Source organism: Dermochelys coriacea, chromosome 14 (assembly GCF_009764565.3).
Source record: "Dermochelys coriacea isolate rDerCor1 chromosome 14, rDerCor1.pri.v4, whole genome shotgun sequence".
NCBI classification, from domain to species: domain Eukaryota; kingdom Metazoa; phylum Chordata; order Testudines; family Dermochelyidae; genus Dermochelys; species Dermochelys coriacea.
In genome coordinates, this window is record NC_050081.1 from 22,702,512 (window position 1) to 22,722,532 (window position 20,021).

Sequence of the window (20,021 nt, forward strand, 5' to 3'; positions counted from 1 at the left end):
GCTTGCTCACACCTGCATAAAGAGGAACCACTAACACAGTTGTTCCTCCAGCTCCTCCTCCTGTCACCTTTTCAGCTGCATGGCCTAGTGGGTCCCAAAGTCCAGGACTGCAGGTCTGTCCGACCTCTCCCCACATGACAGCAAAAGTAACTCCACCAGACCAATGTTACCCATTTCCTGCAGGAGGAAGACTAGGGTTCTGGGTTCCATTCCTGGCTCTTCCACCCTCTTGGGGGAATCATTTCAGCTCTGTGTGCCTCAGTTTCCCCATATGTGGAATGAAAGCCACAAGCCTTACCTGGGACACTGTGAGCTCTGTTAGCATGGGGGGAAGTGGAAGGGGCTAGGCAAAGTAGCCCTGCTAACTCTGGCTTGTTGTTTGTGGCAGAGGAGGAGCCTTTAAAGAGGAGCTGGCTCCCAGGCTTCTAAAAGAATCAAACAGGGCTTGCCAGAGCAGGAATCCATATAGACCAGTATCCTGGCTCTGAGCATGTTTGGATTTACTCGCTCAGGGCCTCAATTCTCCATGTGCATCACGGCAATGATAGCCCTGCCCTGCTTCACGGGGTGTAGTGAAAATACACCAGTGAATGTTTGTGAAGCTCTCAGGCCCTGCAGGGATGCCCCAGACCAGACTGAGAGGCAGTGACTAGCCTGGCTTCAGAGCAGGGTTTGGATGGCCCATGCACTGGAGGAGAAGGACAAAAAGAAATGTTGGAAAGCTGCCATATTCAGCATCCTGTGCCCCAAATGAGGCAGGGGTCCTGTGGGAAAAACAGCATGTAACTAAAGACTGGCTCGTCATCTATATGCACAAGGGTATTGGTCGGACTGGAGCAGGTCTGTGATTTCATTTGTTACCCCTTTCCACAGGATGCATTGTTGGTGGGCTGTTTGTGACAGGAGGCCAGACTGTCCCTGGCAGGGCATGACCAGGCTGGCAGAGTTTCTACCCATCGTTCTGAGGAACTGGCAGGGCATCGGGCCCCCCACATCTGTGGCTGGGACCGCATTCCATGTGGTTGGGAAGACCCCAGCAGAGGCCATGTGGCTCTGCCCTGCTCTCTGCCTCAGCCCACCCCAGGGTGAGGGTGTTTCACAGCTGGGAGGGAGAAGAGCATGTCGGACGCAGTATTGCCAACCCCCAAAGAACAAAACTCATGAGTCAGGCTCACCAGGAATCATGGGATTGGCTTTAAACTCATAAGATTGTGTAAAAATAATAGATGTGGTGGGCTTTTGATTTGCCTTCTGCTTTTGGACCCTTTAGGGGTCACATTTTCAAGCTTTCTTCACAGCCACGAGGGCTAGACACTTTTACTTTCTCTTTAAAACTGAAGGCTGAAATCATCACCTAGCCACTGGACTCCAGGAGCTGGGGCTTTAAGGAAAATGATCATGAGACTCATGACATGATCATGAGCGTTGGCCCCACTGCAAACACTGAGCCAGCTCCATCCTGCTCAGGGCTCTCAGTGAGGACAACACTGCAGCCCCGCCCCTCCAGCCCACCTGATTATCACCGACAGTCGAGAGCCTGGAGCTGCTGCTCCTTCCATGTTCCCCAGCACGGATTGGACCCTGCCACTCGCCGTGCCCAAAGGAACGACCCAGACCATTGCCGATGGCCGCCAGAGCAGGAGTGAAATGAAACAAACTGATGAGCACTGGGACCTGCGGGGCCATCCCAGCTCTGCCGGGCTGCAAATCTCCCAGGTCACACTGATGGAGCCAGTCTATCAGACCCCGAGATAGCAGTCTGGTACAGCCCCCACACCCACCCACTAACACACACTGCAGGACCGGAGCACAGTGAGCACAGTACATATATCACAGACAGGTAATCAGTGGCCAGTTAATCCCCATATAATTACAGTTAAACCCACTTGTCCATCTGAGCCTGTAATTCCGCTATTGATAGGCAGGCTCCTCCAGCCACTGTCCCATGCTGCTCTTGGATGTTTCCCACGTTTGCGGGCCAAGAACAGCCACACCTGAGCACTGCATGACCAGCTGTGGACCACAGCAGTGCCTGGGCTGCTGCTCACAACCCTGCAATCTCAGCTGTGCCCCACACGTCCATGGCCCCAATTCCTTTCCATTCATGAGCTAACGGCGTCCAGCTTCACCTTCCCGGGCAGTGGCCACACAGGCTCTGGAAAGGGGGAGAGGGGAAAGAGACCATCAGAACACCAGCGAGAAGCTGGAGATCCAACTGGGGAACTGCTGCTGGCTTCGTTTTTCGTGCATGGAATAGGAGGGCTGGTCGAGTGGTGGAGGAGAGCTAGCCTCGGCTCTGCCATAGACCCCTGGGTGAGTCACGTCAGCACGGATCTATCTCTAACTGAAATCAATGGGAGCATGGTGCCAAATCCCGCTCTGTGCTTTGGCTGCCCGTCCGCCCAGGGGAGAGAACAGCCCTGCCCTCCCTCACACTCCTTAGTGCCTGTGAGGGGCTCAGACACCAGATGAGGGGAGCCATGGAAGGACCTCACTGGGTGGCAATTCTCCGCGGCTCTCGGGCACCGTGGAGATTAGGAGCAAGGCAATCCTAGTAAGGAACAGGAGAGGGGATTGAAGGCTCTGCTTGGTTTCCATTAAAGGGGCTGGCTGGCCACTCCGCCCACACAACGGGAGCAGCATGGCCAGGAGCAGATCTCCCCATCTGCCATAACTCTCCTGTGTCTCAGTCCTGCTTCGGAGGCATCGCCTCCAGGGAAGGGCCCCTGGGACCCTGGCCAATTTGGGGGGCCCCAGGTGTGGGGGAGCCCAAATGTTCTTTGTGCCCAGCGCCCCAGCAAATCTTAATCCACCTCTGCCTCTAGGGACAAGCGGGAGATTCAGGCTCCATGGCCCAGTCGGCCCTTGGCCTCTGCTGAGACCGCAACCCAGGGCTGTGTACTGGAGCTATTCATGCACTAGGGATGGGGCAGAGATCCCCAGCCCATTGCACCCACCAGACTGCAGCAGCTTGCCCCAGGCCTGAGCCAGCGGCTTGGGGGCAGACGCCCTCTCAGCTGGTCTCCGTTGGTGTCTCCTGACTCGGGTGGTTTGGTTTGGGGGCTCACTGGACTCCATGAACCCAGGACACCAGAACCAGAGCTTTCCCCACAGGGTGGGGCTCTGCTGGCTGCGCTGGAGGGGGCTGAGCAGTGTCGATTGGCTATGGCGGCAGCCATTCCCCTGCATTTCTAGGGCGATGTGCTCGCTTTGAAGGGCAGCGTGTATGTTCCACGGCTCCCCATCCAGCTCTGCCCCTCCCTGGCTGAGGACCAGCATGCTGGCCCTGCCTGCTTGCTGTGGTCAGTGCAAACACACACAGCTTTGCAGTGTCCTGGGCCCAGCAGCACAGAGAGGAGGCTGGGAAACAGAGCCAGACTTCAGCGAGGAGGGCACAAACACCCCCTCCCAAGCCACTGGTAGGCTGCGGGCTGCTGGAGCCATGGGGACAGGACAGGGCCCGAGGATGCACTTTGGGCTCTCCCTTGATTCCAGTGAGTTTTGGATCAGGCCCTTAATTTATATAAACCATGGTGGGTTGCAGCTGCCCCCTCACTAATGGGCTGGCAGGAGAATCTGGTTGTTAGAGCCAAGGACAGGGCTCAGGAGACCTGGGTTCTTTCCTGCAACCATGGCACTGGTTCTGTGGGGGACCTGTGCAAGTCAGTTACCTGCTGTGTGCCTCAGTTTCCCCATTTCTACAATGGGAGTGATAGGGAGGATTGATTAGTGTTTATAACATGCTCTGGAAATAGGCGTAGAAGGGTTGAGTGCACTGCTCAGTGTCAGTAATTGCTGATTTCTTCCTTCACCCCCAGGCCATGATTCTCTTGTTTATATGGCAGTAGTGTCTAGGCACTGCGTGTTGGGCTAGGTGCTACAGACGCACACAGTAAGAGATAGTTCTCTGCTCCAACAAGCTTAATGGAGTTAGGTGCTCACCTCCCATGGCAAGCCAGTGCCTCAGGCCCATGGGCTCATTTGAAAACCATGAAATCTAACAAGGGGTTAGTAAATAGTGAATTCTTCACATGAACCCATGAGTTTTTCACTGAAATGTTTAAGAAACTGATCTTATGAAACATGAGTCAGGAATGATAATCATATTCCAGACTCCCAACTTCTGCAGCCGTTCCCAACTGCATCAATAACAATTGGGATGTGCATGATTTCTTTTTCATTTCTTGCTGGTGCAAAAAATGTAATTGAACAAACTTGGAACTAGCTGTTGAGATTAGCTGCTTGCAACTCGTGAAATCACACCAGACTTCTCCTGGGCCTATCTGTAAAATAGAATTGCTGCATCTCAGGAGAGTGCACTGCAGACACTGAGCTGTGTTAATGGAGCATTTCAGGCATTGGTTGATACAAGAGGAAAAAACATTGTTTTTGCTTTGAGGCACATGACTGCACTTTCCTGTGAGCCTTTGATCACTGCAGAAGACCTGGAAGCAGACAGCATTTAAACAGACATTGGCAGTGCTGGCGATGGACTGTAAGCATGTGAAACTCACAGCCGGGTGAAATGAGCTGTTAGTATGATTAAAAGGGGAAGGGGTTTCTACAGCATTGGTTAGGCAAGGTGGGTTTTATTTCAACTGAGGTTCTATCAACATCTACAGAGCAGGGCAGTCTGTGAGCCTGCATGAGCATGCACTGCAAAGCATCATGCAAAGCCCAACATGCATGTCTCACTGAACAGCTTACTGTACCTTTGGGTTGCAAAAAAACTTACACAGCATACGGGTTCTCACTTCCAAACACGTGTCCTTTAAGCAAAAGGAACTAGATGTAATCACGGCTTGGACTCTGCTTAAAGCCCACCCCTTCCAGCTTTCTCCTCGACTGTCACATGCTGGTTATGGATGCAGAAAACTCATCTTTTTTTTGGAACATGAACGGCTGTGAACTTCCTCACAGCAGTGCCCCTTCAGCTTTGAGGGAACAATACTTTATTTCCCATCAGTCCCGTACTCCTTCCCTGCTGCTCCCAAACCTGGGACCAGAACGTTTGTGTCTGAGCTATAAGCTTTGGTGCAACAACAGCTGGAGTCCTGTGTCCAGTCCTGGTGCCCATAATTCAAGAGAGATGTTGTTAAATTGGAGAGGGCTCAGAGAAGAGCCACGAGAATGATTAAAGGATCAGAAAACCTGCCTTACAGTGATAGACTCAAGGAGCTGGATCTGTTTAATTTAACAGAGAGAAGGTTAATGGGTGACTTGATCACAGTCTATAAATATCTGCAGGCATAGCAAGTATTTAATACTGGGCTCTTCAATCTAGCAGAGAAAGGTCTGGCACAATCCAATGCTGGAGGTTGAAGCTAGACAAATACAGGTTGGAAATAAGGTGTAAAGTTTTACCAGGTTTCAGAGTAGCAGCTGTGTTAGTCTGTATTTGCAAAAAAGAAAAGGAATACTTGTGGCATCTTAGAGACTAACAAATTTAACAAATTTGTTAGTCTCTAAGGTGCCACAAGTATTCCTAAAGTTTTACCAGTGAGGCTAATTAACCACTGGGACAATTTACCACGGGGTGCGGTGGATTCTCCATCCCTGAACATGTTTAAATCAGGATTGACTGCATTTTTAAAAGCTCTGCTCTAGTTCAAACAGGAATTAATTCAGGGCATTCTCTGGCTTGCATTACACAGGGTGTCAGACTAGAGAATCACACTGGTTCCTTCTGTCCGTGGAATCTGGGAAAGAAAGGGCCCAGCTTCTCCTCTGCCTTCCAAAGCATGATGTAGGAACAGCATTGACATGACAAGAAGGACTCCAGATCTACACTAGTTGTAAGTGAGCAGGATCTGGCCCGATGCCCCAACCGATGGGAATGTTCCAGTCCAAACTGCACACCGGCCTTGATCCTAACGGCGCGGCACCAGCCACAGCCCAGCTGCCCAGACACCCCAGTGACAATGAGCGCAGGCCCCTCTCTCACTGAAGAGCTGGGCCCATTATGCAACAGCTCCCTCCTTTCCTCCCTTATGCCGGAGGTACAAAACCCATCCCCCAGCCAGTCAGACCCTTATTCCCTCTGTGGATTTCCTCATAGGGGACAATGTACCTGTATTCTCACTGGGTACCCCAGGGCACTGGCCAAGTTACTGCCCCAGCCTCCAGGCATGCTAGGCTCACCCTGGCCAAAGGAGGGCTGCAGCAGTGCGGGGAAGGCGTTATTTAGCAGAGGAACGGCAAGGGGGTGGGGGGAATGAATCTGAGGCAAGGCCGATTTAGGCTGAACATCAGGGAGTTTCCTAGCTATTACAGTTCTGTGGAGCAGCGTCCCCTGGGCGGGGAGGATTGCCCATACTGGCCTGGCATTGGACAACAGAATGCTGGAAGGGCCTGGCCGATGACTGGGGATCGGAGGCACTTGGGCAATACAAATAGTAACACTCCTGCCCGTGGAGGGGAGAGGCTTTCCTGGGCCTCGTCACCAGCTCTGCCTGGCAGATCTCAGCTCTGTTCCCTCCCTCTGCCTGTACACGCAGCAATCCCCAGGGGATAGCCCATGGCTCAGGCATGCCCTTGGCTGCTGTTCTCCCAAGCAGCTGCCTCAGGAAAGGGCTCTCTCTGGGATCAAGCAGCAGAGTCTGCATGCGGGATGTGATCATCCCTGGGTCCCCACTCCAGTCCCCAATGAAACCTTTGCAGAAGACTCCCTTTCGTGGAAGCATCAGGAAACACACTGGAGAGAGGGACTCATCAGCTGGTGCCAGAAAGCTGCTGTCCAAAATGCAATGAGGCGAGTTGCCCCGCATCCCTTGCCCCACTGTGCAGGACGGACCCCTGGTGAGAGAGACAGTTCCCACCCTGAGCAGCTTATGAGCTAGCTCCGTGCCGCTGATCCCCAGAAGAAATCCCAGCTCCATCCCTGGGCTCGTCGCATTAGCTTGTGCAGCGCTTTGGGTTTGCACTATGGCAGCGAGCAGCCAGGCAGCGGGTGGTATCACATCCATAACCACACGGCAATGCCCGCCGCTCACCAGCCAGGATGAGCACTGCTGCACCTGACCCTGAGCTCACCAGTGCTCGCATCTGCAAGGGCTCCCCAGGGGCATCCAAGGAATTCACCGTTCGGAATGGAAAACATGGAGAAGACCAGCTAAGATACTGCAGCCCCCATGGAAGGAGCCATGTGGGCCTGGGGCAGAGCCAGGCAGGGAACCTGCTCTAAGCTGGCTTTGGGTTTTGGTGTGGGTTTTGCAATCTACATTTAGCACTGGTGGAAGGTGCAAGCTCAGCAGGCCTGGAGCCCAAGAGGCTAATTCCTGCTTGCCTTCGACAGCAAGTACCTGCAAAGTATCCCCAAAGCTCCCCTGGCACACAGCATACCTCTAGCTTAGAGGGGGTAGAGTGCTGAGCCTGGAGAGCCCCCAGCCCCACATGGCATGTGAAGGCAGGAGGGGGCATGGCCAGCGTGTTCCTCTGCCCCAAGTATCTCCCAGGATGGGGATGGGCATGGCAGAGCCTCAAAGGCAAAGGGCATTTCAGTGCCCAGTTCCCACTTGCAGCTTTGACCAGCTCCCTGTGGTAGTTCAGTAGCCCAAGGTAGAGCAGCCCTCGCCGCTGCTTTATCCCGCACCAGGGACCGAACCAGCTGAGGAGGTGCAAGCTCCCGCCTTACAGTCCTTGTACCAGGCTGAGAGCTGGGACAGAGCGGGATCCCGGCAAGTCCCTGTCCTGCTGTGCTGCCCTCAGCCCCCGCTGCCCTGCGATGGCTTGGACTCTGCAGCCCAGGAAGGGAACCTGCTCTGTCACCTGGCCAGGAGTGTGCAACAGAACTAAGCCCAGCTTGGCACTAAGCCCAGCGGGTCAGTGCTCTGAAAAAGGCACTAGAGAACCTGGGGGAGAGAAAGATCTCAATGAAACCTGCAATACAAGCAATGCTCTCTTCCCCTTGCACTGGAAATCTGTCACCGTCCTTCAGCAGCCCAGGTCCCTGCTGCGTCCAAGTGCCAAGGCAGAGATGAACAAACTCTGGAACAGAGCTCATAGGGCCGTTTCCATCCCCACGGAGGCTGGTTCTGATTTCCCTACACCCAGGGGACAGTTCACAGTCACAACACCGCTAGCGGTGAACAAGGTTTGAGCCCCTGGACAAAAGTCATGTGCATCCCTGCATTGTGCATGCAGCTCACGGCACGCAGGAACATACCTGAGTCCATGACAACGTTCAAAGGGGAATCGTAGGTCTGCAGGAACTGTGCAGGGCTCAGGAGCTCCCGGCACTCCAGGAGGTGGCAGATGGTGTCCTGGGGAATAATTAAGTTGGGGACCTTCTCCAGAACGGCATCTGGGAGGTTTGGGGGGCTCTGGAAATCAGAAGAGGCAAGAAAGCCCTCAGCCACTCAATGCCAGAGGAAAATCGCGCCTCCTGCAGCCATCGGGAGAACTCGACTGACCGTTCTGATGCCCACCGAGCATGCCCACCTGCTGCGAGCTGGGCCGCTCCTGCTGTAGACGATGGAATTGAAGGTGGGCAGGTCAGCAAGGGCCTATAATTCCAAAGGCAGCAACACCCTGTATGTGGGGGCATTCCAAAGATTTGGCTAGAGATGAGGCGTAACAGACCCCAGCAAGCTGCCCACCCCATTAGGGGGCGCTAGCAGTGTCTCCTGGCCCTTACCTTGGGGTATTTCAGCAGGTGCATCCCCAGTTTCAGGAGCATCGCCAGGCACTCGCCAATGATGGGCTCAATTGACTCCTCGCACAAGGTGTCGTAGCCCAGGTGCCTGCTGGGCACAGCCAGCACCTTGTAGCTCCACTGCTGGAAGAGCCGGGAGGGAATGTTGTGGGACAGCATCAGGATCTTGGGCTCCAGAACGAGGGCTCTGGGATGGGACAGGGTAGTGGATCAGTTTCCTCTCACAGCAAGAGAGGGGTCTGTCACCCCCTGATGTTAACAGGAGAGTTACTACCTGCCTACTGAGGCCTTGTTACATGCAAAGATGGAGCCACACTAGCCTGACATTGCTAAAACAGTACCACCCCCTGGTGTGGACACAGCTAGGCTGGTAAGAAGGTGCTCACACCAGTACATCTGTTCCCCTCCATTTAGACTGTCCCTGGCTTTCACCCAAAGATGATGTTGTTTCAACAAAGAGTTGCCTTTTTGTTTTTTAACTTTTTGTCTAAATTTTCCACAGCTACAAAACCATTTTCCACCCAGCTCTAAAGCAAACACTTGGCGGCAGGTAGGAACACACCTGTTACCCCTTTTCATCTGCAGGGGGAGCCAGAGAGCTCAATATGCAAATTAACCTGGCGGCGGGTTGGCGCAGACCCTCCAATTTCCCCTTTCCCCTATAGAGGGCGCCAGCCAGCGTCTGAGCCGTGGCACTCCCATCTTCCCCTCGGCTGGACGCTGGTAGCCTCTGCCCGGAGCCGTGCTTCCCACCGGGTGCACCGTGTCCACAGAGCTGTGGCTGCAGCTCCCTCTCCTGGTTGTACCTGGTAAAGATGTGCAGAGATTCATAGATTCCCAGGCCAAGTGGGACCATGGTGATGATCTAGCCTGATCTCCTGTATAACACAGGCCAGAGAAACGCCCTCCCGCCTCGCTCAAATTCCTAGAGCAGATCTTATAGGAAAACATCCACTCTTGATTTGAAAATTGCCAGTGAGGGAGAATCCACCATGGCCCTTGGTAAATTGTCCCAGGGGTTAATTACTCTCCCTGTTAAAAACCGATTCCTTATTCCCAGTCTGAATTTGCCTAGCTTCAATTTCCAGTCTCTGGCTCTTGTTATATTGGATTAGTCGGCTGCTGCCTCCCAGCCAATCGCAGCAGAGGCGTGTGCTTTTAGATTCCCAGATTCAATCTCTGCACACCGCCCAACCGCCACCGTCCTCGGTCATGTGCACTCTGGGGTTTGGTGAAAGACGCTGAACTGTGGCAGCTGAAAACCTTCCAGTCACTAGCTGGCCAGCCCTCACCTGTGCTGCTGGGGCTGCATGTCTCGCAGGTCCCTCAGGATGGAGTAAAGCACCTCGCTGGAGGCCTGAAAGAAGAGCAACCTCATTAGCTGTACAAACCCCCTGGTCACGTCTCGACAGATGCCTGGGGCTGCACCCCGGGAGATGGAGCTGCCGAGTACGCTGGCAAAGATGTGTAGCCCCGACTGGTGCAAGTGTGAGAGGGCACAAGTGAATCTGCCCATGCTGCTAGCCCAGCTTGGCCAGAACATGCCAGCTGCAACTGCCAGGCCTGGGGGCAGGAGGAATTCAGGGCAATGCAGCACAGTGAGCTGCTAAAAGGGGGGTGAGCATGGGGCGCTCAAATTGTGTCCTGGAGGAGTCAGCCCTGCGGTTCTTATATGTGGGGTGGGTGAGCTAGGTTTGAGGCCCTTCGATTGTGGGGTTAGGGGGCAAGGCTGGGGGATGGGCCCCCACAGTGTTGGGTTGCAGGGGGAGATAGACCCTTAGATTCTGGTGTTGGGGGTGAGGCTTGGGATGGGGGATGGGCCTTTTGATTAGGGAACTGGAGGGGATGAGGGGCGAGGCCGGGGTGGGGCCCTTTGATCCTGGGGCTGGGGAAGATGGGGGTCTGGAGCGGGGACAAGAGCAGTGGTTTTCCAGTGAAGTTTGGGGGGTTCTAGCTCTCGCTTCCCACCCTCCACAGCTTTTCTCTGTCCTGTTGCTGCACTCCGCCTCAGCCAGGCTGATTGCAGGGTGACTGGCTGGGAGGGGAGACAGGATGCTGGGTGTTTCACATAGGGTGACATGGGGGGAGGGGGGAGGAACAGGGCTGGGGAGCAGAGCTCGGTGCAGCCTGCGAAGGGCAATCCCAAGCCCGTCTCGCAACCCCTAGGGGGCTCTCCCAGTTTCCGATCCCTTTTTCCCATGCATTCGTGGGCCGGCTGGCCCCACGCCCGCCGTGCCCCGTACCTCTAGGGTGTGCACCAGGTAGGTGGGGTAGAGCAGCAGGAGGCCCGTGACTCCCTCGCCCTGATAGTAGTGCTGCAGACTCAGGAAGAGGCGGTGCCAGTACCCTACGGAGAATCCAGAGCGCACACAGCGTTTGCTGGCCAATGCCCCCCACCCCCCAGGCTAGTGCAGCCAGCCCCGGGATCCTGCAGCTGCCTGCTTCTCCAGGCTGCAGGATCCCTCCGGCCCATGCCCCCCGCCCAGTGCACCGTAAAGGGGAAGGGACCCCTGTACGGCACAGCCCCAGGACCCCGCCCCACTCCGAGCACCCCTGGCATAGAGCCTCCAGCCATCAGAATGGGAACTCCTGAGCGGCCTGGGGCTGGTTGTAAACCAGCATCGTGCATGTCGACATCTCTGTGTTCCCCCGGGAGGCTGCATATCGCCCTCCCCACAGTGGGGGCCTGGAATCGGATCTCCTAGTGACGGGGTCCAGAGCCCCACCAACTTGCACAGCAGCAGCCATGGCTGCAGTGTGGCCCAAGCCATCCTTCCCTGAGTACCTGAGCGCCCAGCCTGGACTCTCAGTGCACACTGCCCTCTGGCAGGGCCACAGTGAGGCAGGGGCCCTCCCCCCATCCCCATGGGCTGACATTAGACTCTCAACTGGCCTTTAAAAGAGAAATAATTGTTTTTCTAGCCCACAAATGTGACCTGATTATGGATGACAGCAGCCTGAGCCTGAGATGCTACGAGTGTCCCATGCATCTCAATGGGGTGCTAACTCTGACACCTGATGCTCTGGGGGATCCCATCCCAGCAACAGCACTCCAGCAGATAACTCTGCACATGGGGAACCCTCATCGCTGTCATTCCACCATGGCTGCGGTGGGGGCACAGGGTCATACACAGAAGGGTGGGTAGGGAGTCGTGTTCTCCGTTCTCCAGCACAGCTTCCCAACCCCATGGAGAAAGCAAGTGGTGTTCTGGAGAGGGCACCAGCCCAAGAGCTGGTCCACACGACGGTGTCTCAAATACAGCGTGTCACGTAGCCATTTGGTCATAGGCAGCGCTGGCCAGACACTGCAATGCAGTGTGTGGTCGGGAGCTAGTGTGTGCATGGTCCTTGTTCCATTTCAGGCCCCTCTGCCTTCCACAGATGTGGCTATTGAAGAAACAGGGTGAGACGCTTACCTGCTAAATCCTGTTTGTTGGCCAGCTCTGGGGAGATCTTAGCCAGAAATACCAGTCTGTGCAGAAGCAATTTCTAGAGGGGAAGAGAGAGGCCAGCTGTAGTTCAGGCCCTGTGAAGGGAGGTTGCTGCCAGCACCAGGCGGAAGGGGAGGGCTATCTGCTTGAGGCACTGAGATGGAGTAAAGGAGAAACGGGAAGGGGACTGGAGGTACCATGCCCTTGGGAGGGCTCTGGTGCTGATTTTGGTGGGGGCTGCCCTTTGTGCCACCCACCCACTTGATTCTTAATGTTACAATGAGCCATTCTAGGCTGGTGTTTTAGAGCCACGGGTGCCTGTTCGACTAGCACGCGTGTTGTAAATGGCATGGGTGCTTGCGCCTGGGGACATGTAGTAGCAGGGGATGGACTCAGGGAGCTAGGACGTCCCTTCTGATCCTAAGGCTGCCCACTCTGTGCCCCTCTTCTCTGGGACAAGTGCACCCAGACATGCACCCAACCAGTGCAATGGGACAGGATGGGCCGGTGAGTGCTTGGCCCTGGATTGGTTTGCAGTATCGCGAGGAAGGAGCTTACAAATAGGATGACTAGATAGCAAGTATAAAAAATCGAGATGGGGTGGGGGGAAAATAGGTGCCTATATAAGAAACAGCCCCCAAAATCGGAACATCTGGTCACCGTACTTGCAAATGAATTGACCCCCCACTCCTTCCAATGCCCGGCCTAGCTCCGAAATGGGCCTCTCCCCTAAGATGAGGAGGGACTACTTGGTCGGTTTTATAGGACCCATGCCAGGTCCTCTGCAACCGTCCAAAGCATTGGGCTCCCAGTGCAGGATCCCCATGGAAACCATGTGGGCCCTCCTGCGATAGCTTGGAATGTGTCCAGAATGCCACCACTGCAGACAACAAATGCATCCCCCTCCCTGGTGTCTCACCAGGCTGGCTGGGGGATCAGCACACACCTTTCATCCCAGGAAGTGGTGTCTCAGGTCCGACTGGGGTATGCAGGTGGGGGGGCAGCTGGCACTGTGGGAAAGAAGGTTGCCCTGTTCCTCTCCTGTGAGATTTCCGTCTCACGGGGATCAAGTGGGCCAGCGCCTTTCCCCAGCATTCGACTCGTGCAGGAGGACCCTGAGCAAAGGGCATGCAGTGGTGCACTGGTGTGAATTTCCCCAGCAGAGAACAGAGGCGCTGTGCTCTGAACCGCGCCTTTGTCTATGTGCATAGGGATGTACAGCTAGGACAGGGGTGGGCAAACTATGGCCCACAGGCCGGATCTGGCCCCTCAGGGTTTTGGATCCGGCCCGCAGGATTGCCCCCCGTGGTGCCGCAGGCCCCGTGCCGCTCTCAGAAGCGGCCAGCGCCACATCCCTGGGGCCTGGGGTGGGGGCAGAGGGCTCCATGCGTTGCCCTTGCCTCCAGGCCCCGTCCCCCGCAGCTCCCATTGGCCGGGAATGGGGAACTGTAGCCAATGGGAGCTTCTGGGGATGTACCTGGAGGCGTGGCAAGGGCAGCTCGCGGATCCCTGTTCCCCCCTCCCCCAGGGGCCACATAGGGACGTGGTGCTGGCTGCTTCCCAGAGCGGCGTGGGGTCAGGGCAGGCATGCAGGGAGCCTGCCCTGGCCCCGGTATGCGCTGCTGCCACCCCGGAGCCGCTTTAGGTAGGCGGCACTGGGCCGGAGTCTGCACCCCAAACCCCTCCAGCACCCTGCCCCCAACTCCCTGCCCTGAGCCCCCTGCTGCCCCCTGTGCACCCCAACTCCCTGCCCTGAGTCCCCTGTTGCACCCCGCATCCCTCCTGCACCCCAACCCCCTGCCCTGAGCTCCCTCCCGCAGTCTGAACCTCTCCTGCACCCCTGCCCTGAGCCCCCTCCTGCACCCTAAGCTGCCTCATACACCCCGCACCCCTCCTCTGCCCCAATCCCTTGCCCTGAGCCCATTCCTGCACATTGCACCCGTCTCCCACACCTCATTCCCCTGCATACAATTTCCCCACCCAGATGTGGCCCTCAGACCCCTGAGCTAGGATCATTGAGTTTGATTTGCTCTATAACTAATCCATGAGGATCCTCGGGTCCAGGCTCCTGGTGGGAGTCGTGGGGCACTCTGCAGCGTCTGACAAAACTGGCCATTCCTCCTGTGTCTGCAAAGAGCAGAGAGTTTGCAACAAAACCACCACCGAGGGTTTCTGCTGGCATTTCTGGCAAGCACCTTCTCCTGGGAAAGGAGACAGGCAGAAATGGGAAGATCCCGGGGAGTATTCGGAGCCTGGGGAAGCTCGTGGCTGGACGCGCCTGTCTCAGAACATTAAAGTTCCCCCATCGGGGGAGGGTGACTTGGTGGTGAAGGGGGTTGACTTGTGTACACTGAAAATTACGGAAAAGGTAAATTTCAGTTGATTCATTTTTGGAATGGCTGAATTGAAACAGAGATGCGAGAGAATAGTGCTCTTTGCATTACAGTGGTGCTTAGAGACCCCTGACCAAGGGTGGGGTCCCCTGGTGCTAGGCGCTGCATATACCCAAAGTGAGAGACACCCCGTGCCCCAGCAAGTTTACAGTCTAACCACACAAGAGGACCCAAGAAATGGCGTTAATCCTATTCTACAGATGTGCTTCAGTTCCCCAGAGCGATAAGGTTGAGGTGCTCAACAATGACTCAGGGACTGAGCCACTGAACGGGAGGTGACCCCAGAGGTGTCTGTTCCCCAGTCAGCTCTGAAAATCTCAACCTAACTAATGTGCCAAAGGCTCACCCAGGGAGTCAACGGCAGAGCCAGGAGCTGAACCCAGATGTCCTATGTCCCAGTCCAACAGTAGCCCTTAGTTAGTGATTTTCTTCCCAAGAGAGCTGATCTCACACATGCTGTGCTGGATTGTTGCCTTGATAAGACATAGCAGGCAGTTAGTGCTGCTGAACTAACGGATTCCCTGTCCAATGCTTGCTTTTCCTGTGCACCCCTTGTTGTACCCGGACCACACTGCGCAGTTGCTTTGCATTGGACAAATGAAAACAGTCCCTTCTGGAACGGTTGACGGTGATTTGATTTGCCATCTCACCCTTGGAAATGGCCAAGCGACCCTAAAGGGGGTTGTGATTTCTCTGCCTATTTAAAGGCCTATAAAACTGAAGCTTCCCTGAGCTACCAAACATTTTCTGCACCCTTTGGGAGGTGACAGAAACACAGCATGAACTGGGAAAGGGGATCTGAAAGAGGCTTGTTTGGATGCCAGTCAGAAAAACTCCCAGAGCTACTATCCAGGCAGCCCTCATGTAGCCAGAAATAACCTGCTATTTGCAGAGGCCAGGTTCTGCTGTTACTCCTCTGCCCCTTACTCCCTGAGTAGCTCATTGACTTTGGTGCAACTACTACGGAGCATGAGGAAGAGTGTCAGAAGCTGGTCTGTGCAGTTAGTTACAGGCTTTAGGAGCAAGAGCTGAAAGGAGCTGCAGGGTTTGGAGGATTCAGAGTTTCTAGACACAGATCCTCCTGCTGAAATCAATGGACAGTAGGAGCCTAAACACCCTTGTAGATCTGGGCATGACTGAGTGGAGAAACTCCAAAGTCCTAGTGACATAGCAAAGTTGCCCAAGTTAGGGACTTGGTGACAGTGTAACAATGACAGACCCCGGTTGTCGGCAGGTGGGCTCAAACTGGGGGCCTATGGAGCTTAGTGCATGAGCCTCTACCCTATGAGCTAAAAGCCAGCTACCTGTTAGCTAAGGCTATAGAGCAGACTCATTTTGTCCCTCTTGCCAAGTGGTCTCGGTGCCACTAGATGGGACAGAACCCCCACACCCAGAAGGTGTGTGGGTTACCACAGCATGGGCCTCTCCTCACCCAGTTACAGCCTGGTGAAAGGAGCAGGGCTGACAGACTCCAACCATGCCCCTGTGAATAGGCTGAAATGCTCTAGGATCTGCAGCCTGTGCCAGTAAAAGGAAGATTGAAGCCCTGATGTGGGGAGTTTACTGAGACCACATTGCGCCACCCTCCCCACAGCTGTGTGGGGCGGCTGCTGACCTAGCTCTGCCCGTATCCCAGTCTGTCCCCACCCCGTGCACTCCTGGGGGAGCTGAGAGCAGGAGACACTGACCGTATCCTCCTTGGCACGGGGGGCCTGCCTGCTGAGCACATGCTGAAGGAGATTTGTCCGGACCTTCTCCTGTGGCGACTCCTTCGGTTTCATCCGCCCCGCTTTCTCCCGACCAGCCATGCCCCCCCTCACTCCAGTCCTCTGGCTGCACAGAAAAAGCACTGACGGCCCTCAAGACTCATCCAGAATTGTTGCTTGGCCTCTTAAAAACCAGCTGTTGCTGCCTGGAGGTCACAGTGCAGAGACGCGGGCGCTGACCAACTACCACAGCCTGGAGTCCCAGTCACACTGGCTGGGAGCAAAGCAAGACTTTGGCCAGGCAGCAGCTGCGAGTTGACAAAGGTTTTCGGTGTCTTAGCAGCAGAGCCCAGGCCCTTACGTTTATCCCTTTTGTCTGCATTGTTTGCTGGCATTTTCTGTGGGCGTTAGCTGGCAGGGAGCAGGGGTTGCTCAGGCAACACGTGGCATGTAAAGATCCTTTGAAAGGTTCTGGGACGCCAAGGGCGTTGTGACAGCTGGGGCTCTTAGCTGAGCTGCCTGCCGGGTAAGGTGCAGGGCACAGTAGGAGGTATGGCCACACCTAGCTCTGTTCCCTAGCAGGTGTTTTTATTGCTGCCTCTTGAGCACCATGCTTTAATTTGCAGGTGAAGGCTGGGGGCGCTGAGCAGTGGCAGATCCCCCAGCCTGGGCAGCCCTGATGAGTTACAGGAGCTTGGGCTGGCTCTTCATTTAGCGCAGTTTCCCCAGTCTGCAGATTTCCCTTTCAAGTGGCCGGTTCAGGAGTTCGAAGGGCAGGGGAGTTGGGGTGGGTTAGGGGGAGGAAGGGTCCCCGCCTTTGGGGCTACATTAGGGCTGCCTGGGTCGGTCAGGATGACATTGAGCTCCCACTGAGTCAAACCACAGGACGTCAGCATGTGCCAGGGAGCGCTGAGCATGCGGCAACAGGGCCCACACGGCCAGGCTGCAGGTCTACGCCCCAGCTTGCTGTGCACCAAGGGCTTGTGCAGACCTGCCGAGCCGGGGCTGTACCGTGGCCTCTGCGGATCCGGCCCAGAAGGGGCCGCGTACCAGGCTCCGGGCGCCATGTTGTGTTCCAGACCCCACAGGCCATGCAACATGGCCTCTCTCACTCCCTCTGCTGCGAAGCTCTTGGGGTCCCTCAGGCTGCAGCAGAGTCCCTAAAGGGAGACACTGTGTCCCTGCAGCCCTCGGTCCTGGCCCCCAGACCCTTGGCGTCCAAGTGTTTCCTTGCAGAGGCGCTCCCCACGATGGGAGTTCTGCACGGATCCCCTCACGGGGCTTCCTCCAAAGTCTTCACTCCGGGGAGGAGATTGACCCTTCCACCGCCAGGAAAGAAGCCAAGGGTTCGGCCCTCAAACTCCTCCTGCATCCACCTCAGCAGAGTCCTTGGGCCTCTGCCCCAGCTTCAGCTGCCCAACGGTGCCTCCTGGGCCAGGGCTGCATTGGCAGGGGCTCCCCTTCTGTGGGCTGCCTCAGCACAGTGGAGTAGCCCAGGTAACCCAAGTCTGCCTGTTCCACGGCTGGGGAATGTGGAATTTGGCTGAGGGTGGTTTAACGGCCTGTCATTTTACCACGACACCCCTGCCCCAGCACCTGGTCCATGGGGCTCCGTGCTGGAGGAAGGGGCAGGCAGGAAAGTTACTGCAGTCACTGCTTGCCAAGGGGGGATGCATTCCTAGCCCATAGCCAAGGCCAGATGCTTCACAGGTAATGACCAGAACAGGGCAATTATCAAATGATCCATCCCCTGTTGTTTAGAGACACCCAAAGCATGGGGTTGGGTCCCTGCCCACCCTGGCTAATAGCTATTGCTGGACTTATCCTTGAGGAACTTATCTAGTTCTTTTTTGAACCCTGTTATAATTTTGGCCTTCACAACATCCTCTAGCAATGAGTTCCACTAGTTGACTGTGCATTGTGTGAAGAAATACTTCCTTTTGTTTGTTTTAAACCTGCTGCCTATTAATGTCATTAGATGATCCTGATTCTTGTGTTATGTGAAGGAGTAAATAACATTTCCTTATTTATTTTCTCCACACCAGCAGCCTTCTTTCAGCCACTGGAGGCTAGTCAGATCCCCCATTTAGAGCACATGGGCACTGCTCCTAGATCAGCCTATACTGCTGGCTGGGCATGACCCATGTTGCTTTCCCCCTTCCCTCAGTCTCTGGCCCCTTTGCTGCCATCTTATGAAAAGCTTATTGTCAGTTGGTGGGGTGATGACATCACATGGTAAATCAACCAATCATCACCCTTCCCTCTCCCCATTGGACTGTGATATGATGTCGGAGGTGAGTTGACCAATCACCCATTCCTCTGCCTGCCCCCTGCCCACTGGAATGTGACATCAAAGGCACATTAGCCAATCAGCACCTACCTTCTCCCACCGCCATTCATCTGCATATTGTAATGTGATTGGATAAAATGTCTTTTCCTTGATTACATCCTGTTCTGAATTAACAGCCCAGCTTCTGATGGCCTCGTTGAGGTGTGCAGGGCCTAGCAGCCGGCCCGCTGCTTGGCATGAGATCAGATCTGCAGCATTTGGTCACTGCCCTGGGAACAGCTGGGGGACTCGTGTCATTACAATACAGGGGGGTGCGGGTGTCCTGCATGGTATTTCTCCGTACATGTTGCAGTCCCAACCGCTGTTGCTCACTCTGGTTTTTCTCCCTCTATGGGGCCAGCACAGATCTTTAGTTTGGAGCCTGCAGAGACCTTCACATCCCATGGGGCTGGTTCCCTGCTTTCCTAGGACACTGACCTGCTGCTGTGCAAGGAGGCACCATCAGAGTGATTCTGGGGGGAGTGCGTGTCCCCAGAACCATCCCATTTACCTGAACTTCACTCCAAACAGGCCCAGCTGGCTGATTACACCCCCATGCTGGGGACCTGTGGCTGCACTGCTGGGCATTGCCCCACCCACACAGAATGGTTTTTAAAGCAGAGGCAGGTCCTGCAAAAGCCCCCCCTAGTCGAAGAGCCCAGCAGCGGGGCACAGCGGGGCTGAGCCGAGAGACAGGGATGGCTCAGACCCAGTGAAGAATTTCCCAGCCCCTCCACCCCTGCCGGCTATATGCAAACCTTTCGGATCGCCTTCTGTTGCTCCTGCACAAGCCCGTACACCGAGAGCCTGGCCTTGAAAGCAAACTCCTCTGGCTCGTACTGGATGCTTGGGGCTCGCTCTGTCCTGGATGCCATGGCTGCAACCTGTGGCCGTTGCTTAGTGACTGTGTCATGATAACAAAGGGGGCCTGGGGAGCTTTGCCAAGGGCCCGCCCACTGCAGCCTGGTGGCACCGTGCCGCTGATGGTATGCATGCCTTGCTGTTCGAAGGGGAATGCAGGGCAAAGGCACCAGGGCTGTGGGGGCCTGAGCCAAAGCCCACGGCCATCCAGGGGACCCTTTCCCATTGGGGCCGGGGTGCAGTGCAGCATGTGGGTAAAAATAAATCCTGTGAGGCATTTTAGTTTAAAGGAAAAGTTGTGTCTGTCTGATGGCCCAGGGGAGCCACCCCTCCTTTGCGCAGCAGGGGCAGTGCCCAGGCAGGCTCCCCCACCCTTGTGCTGCAGCCCTGCTTACTGCTAGGGTTAGATCAGGCTTCAGCGCCCGTGGGAACCTTGGCCTCTCTGTCCAGCCGGCCTGGGCCCGTGGTTAGGGAGCTAACAGGACTGGAGCAAAGCTGGGGGTCAGTTTCTGCTGCCGTCACAGACTGTCCCTAAGGGCTTGGGGAAGTCATTTAATCTGTGTCCCCTGCCTGCACAATGGGGATCGCTCTGCGCTAGCTGACAAGGTGCTGGGCGGCCGCACACATGGGAGGGCAGGATGCACTCAG

The 20,021-nt window shown here is 55.6% G+C and overlaps 1 protein-coding gene across 5 annotated transcripts; it reads right to left on the reverse strand.

The window, feature by feature from the left end:
* Window positions 1-1,349: 1,349 nt before the first annotated feature.
* LOC119843100 (testis-expressed protein 47-like) lies at window positions 1,350-19,397 on the reverse strand. Of its 5 annotated transcripts, none has more exons than XM_038372001.2 (8): window positions 19,271-19,397; window positions 12,070-12,142; window positions 10,897-11,000; window positions 9,946-10,010; window positions 8,636-8,840; window positions 8,165-8,321; window positions 4,736-4,769; window positions 1,350-2,155 (listed from the first exon to the last, which is right to left on the reverse strand). In XM_038372001.2, the coding sequence occupies exons 1-8, from the start codon at window positions 19,385-19,387 to the stop codon at window positions 2,110-2,112; spliced, it is 801 nt and encodes a 266-aa protein (XP_038227929.1). In that variant the 5' UTR covers window positions 19,388-19,397; the 3' UTR covers window positions 1,350-2,109. The 5 variants fall into 5 exon arrangements, with proteins under 5 accessions (XP_038227929.1, XP_038227928.1, XP_043353412.1 ...); XM_038372000.2 differs by lacking the exon at window positions 19,271-19,397 and adding an exon at window positions 16,166-16,454; XM_043497477.1 differs by lacking the exon at window positions 19,271-19,397 and adding an exon at window positions 16,166-16,454 and having other exon boundaries at window positions 1,350-2,157; window positions 4,714-4,769.
* Between the last annotated feature and the right edge of the window lie 624 nt (window positions 19,398-20,021).

Coding starts and splice junctions, on each gene's coding strand:
- LOC119843100 (XM_038372000.2), bottom strand. CDS start 16,285: ATGGCTGGTCGGGAGAAAGCGGGGCGGATGAAACCGAAGGAGTCGCCA. Junction 12,143..16,165: donor CCCGTGCCAAGGAGGATACG/GTCAGTGTCTCC, acceptor CTTCCCCTCTAG/AAATTGCTTCTGCACAGACT. Junction 2,156..4,735: donor AGTGAGAACCCGTATGCTGT/GTAAGTTTTTTT, acceptor CCCCCTTTCCAG/AGCCTGTGTGGCCACTGCCC.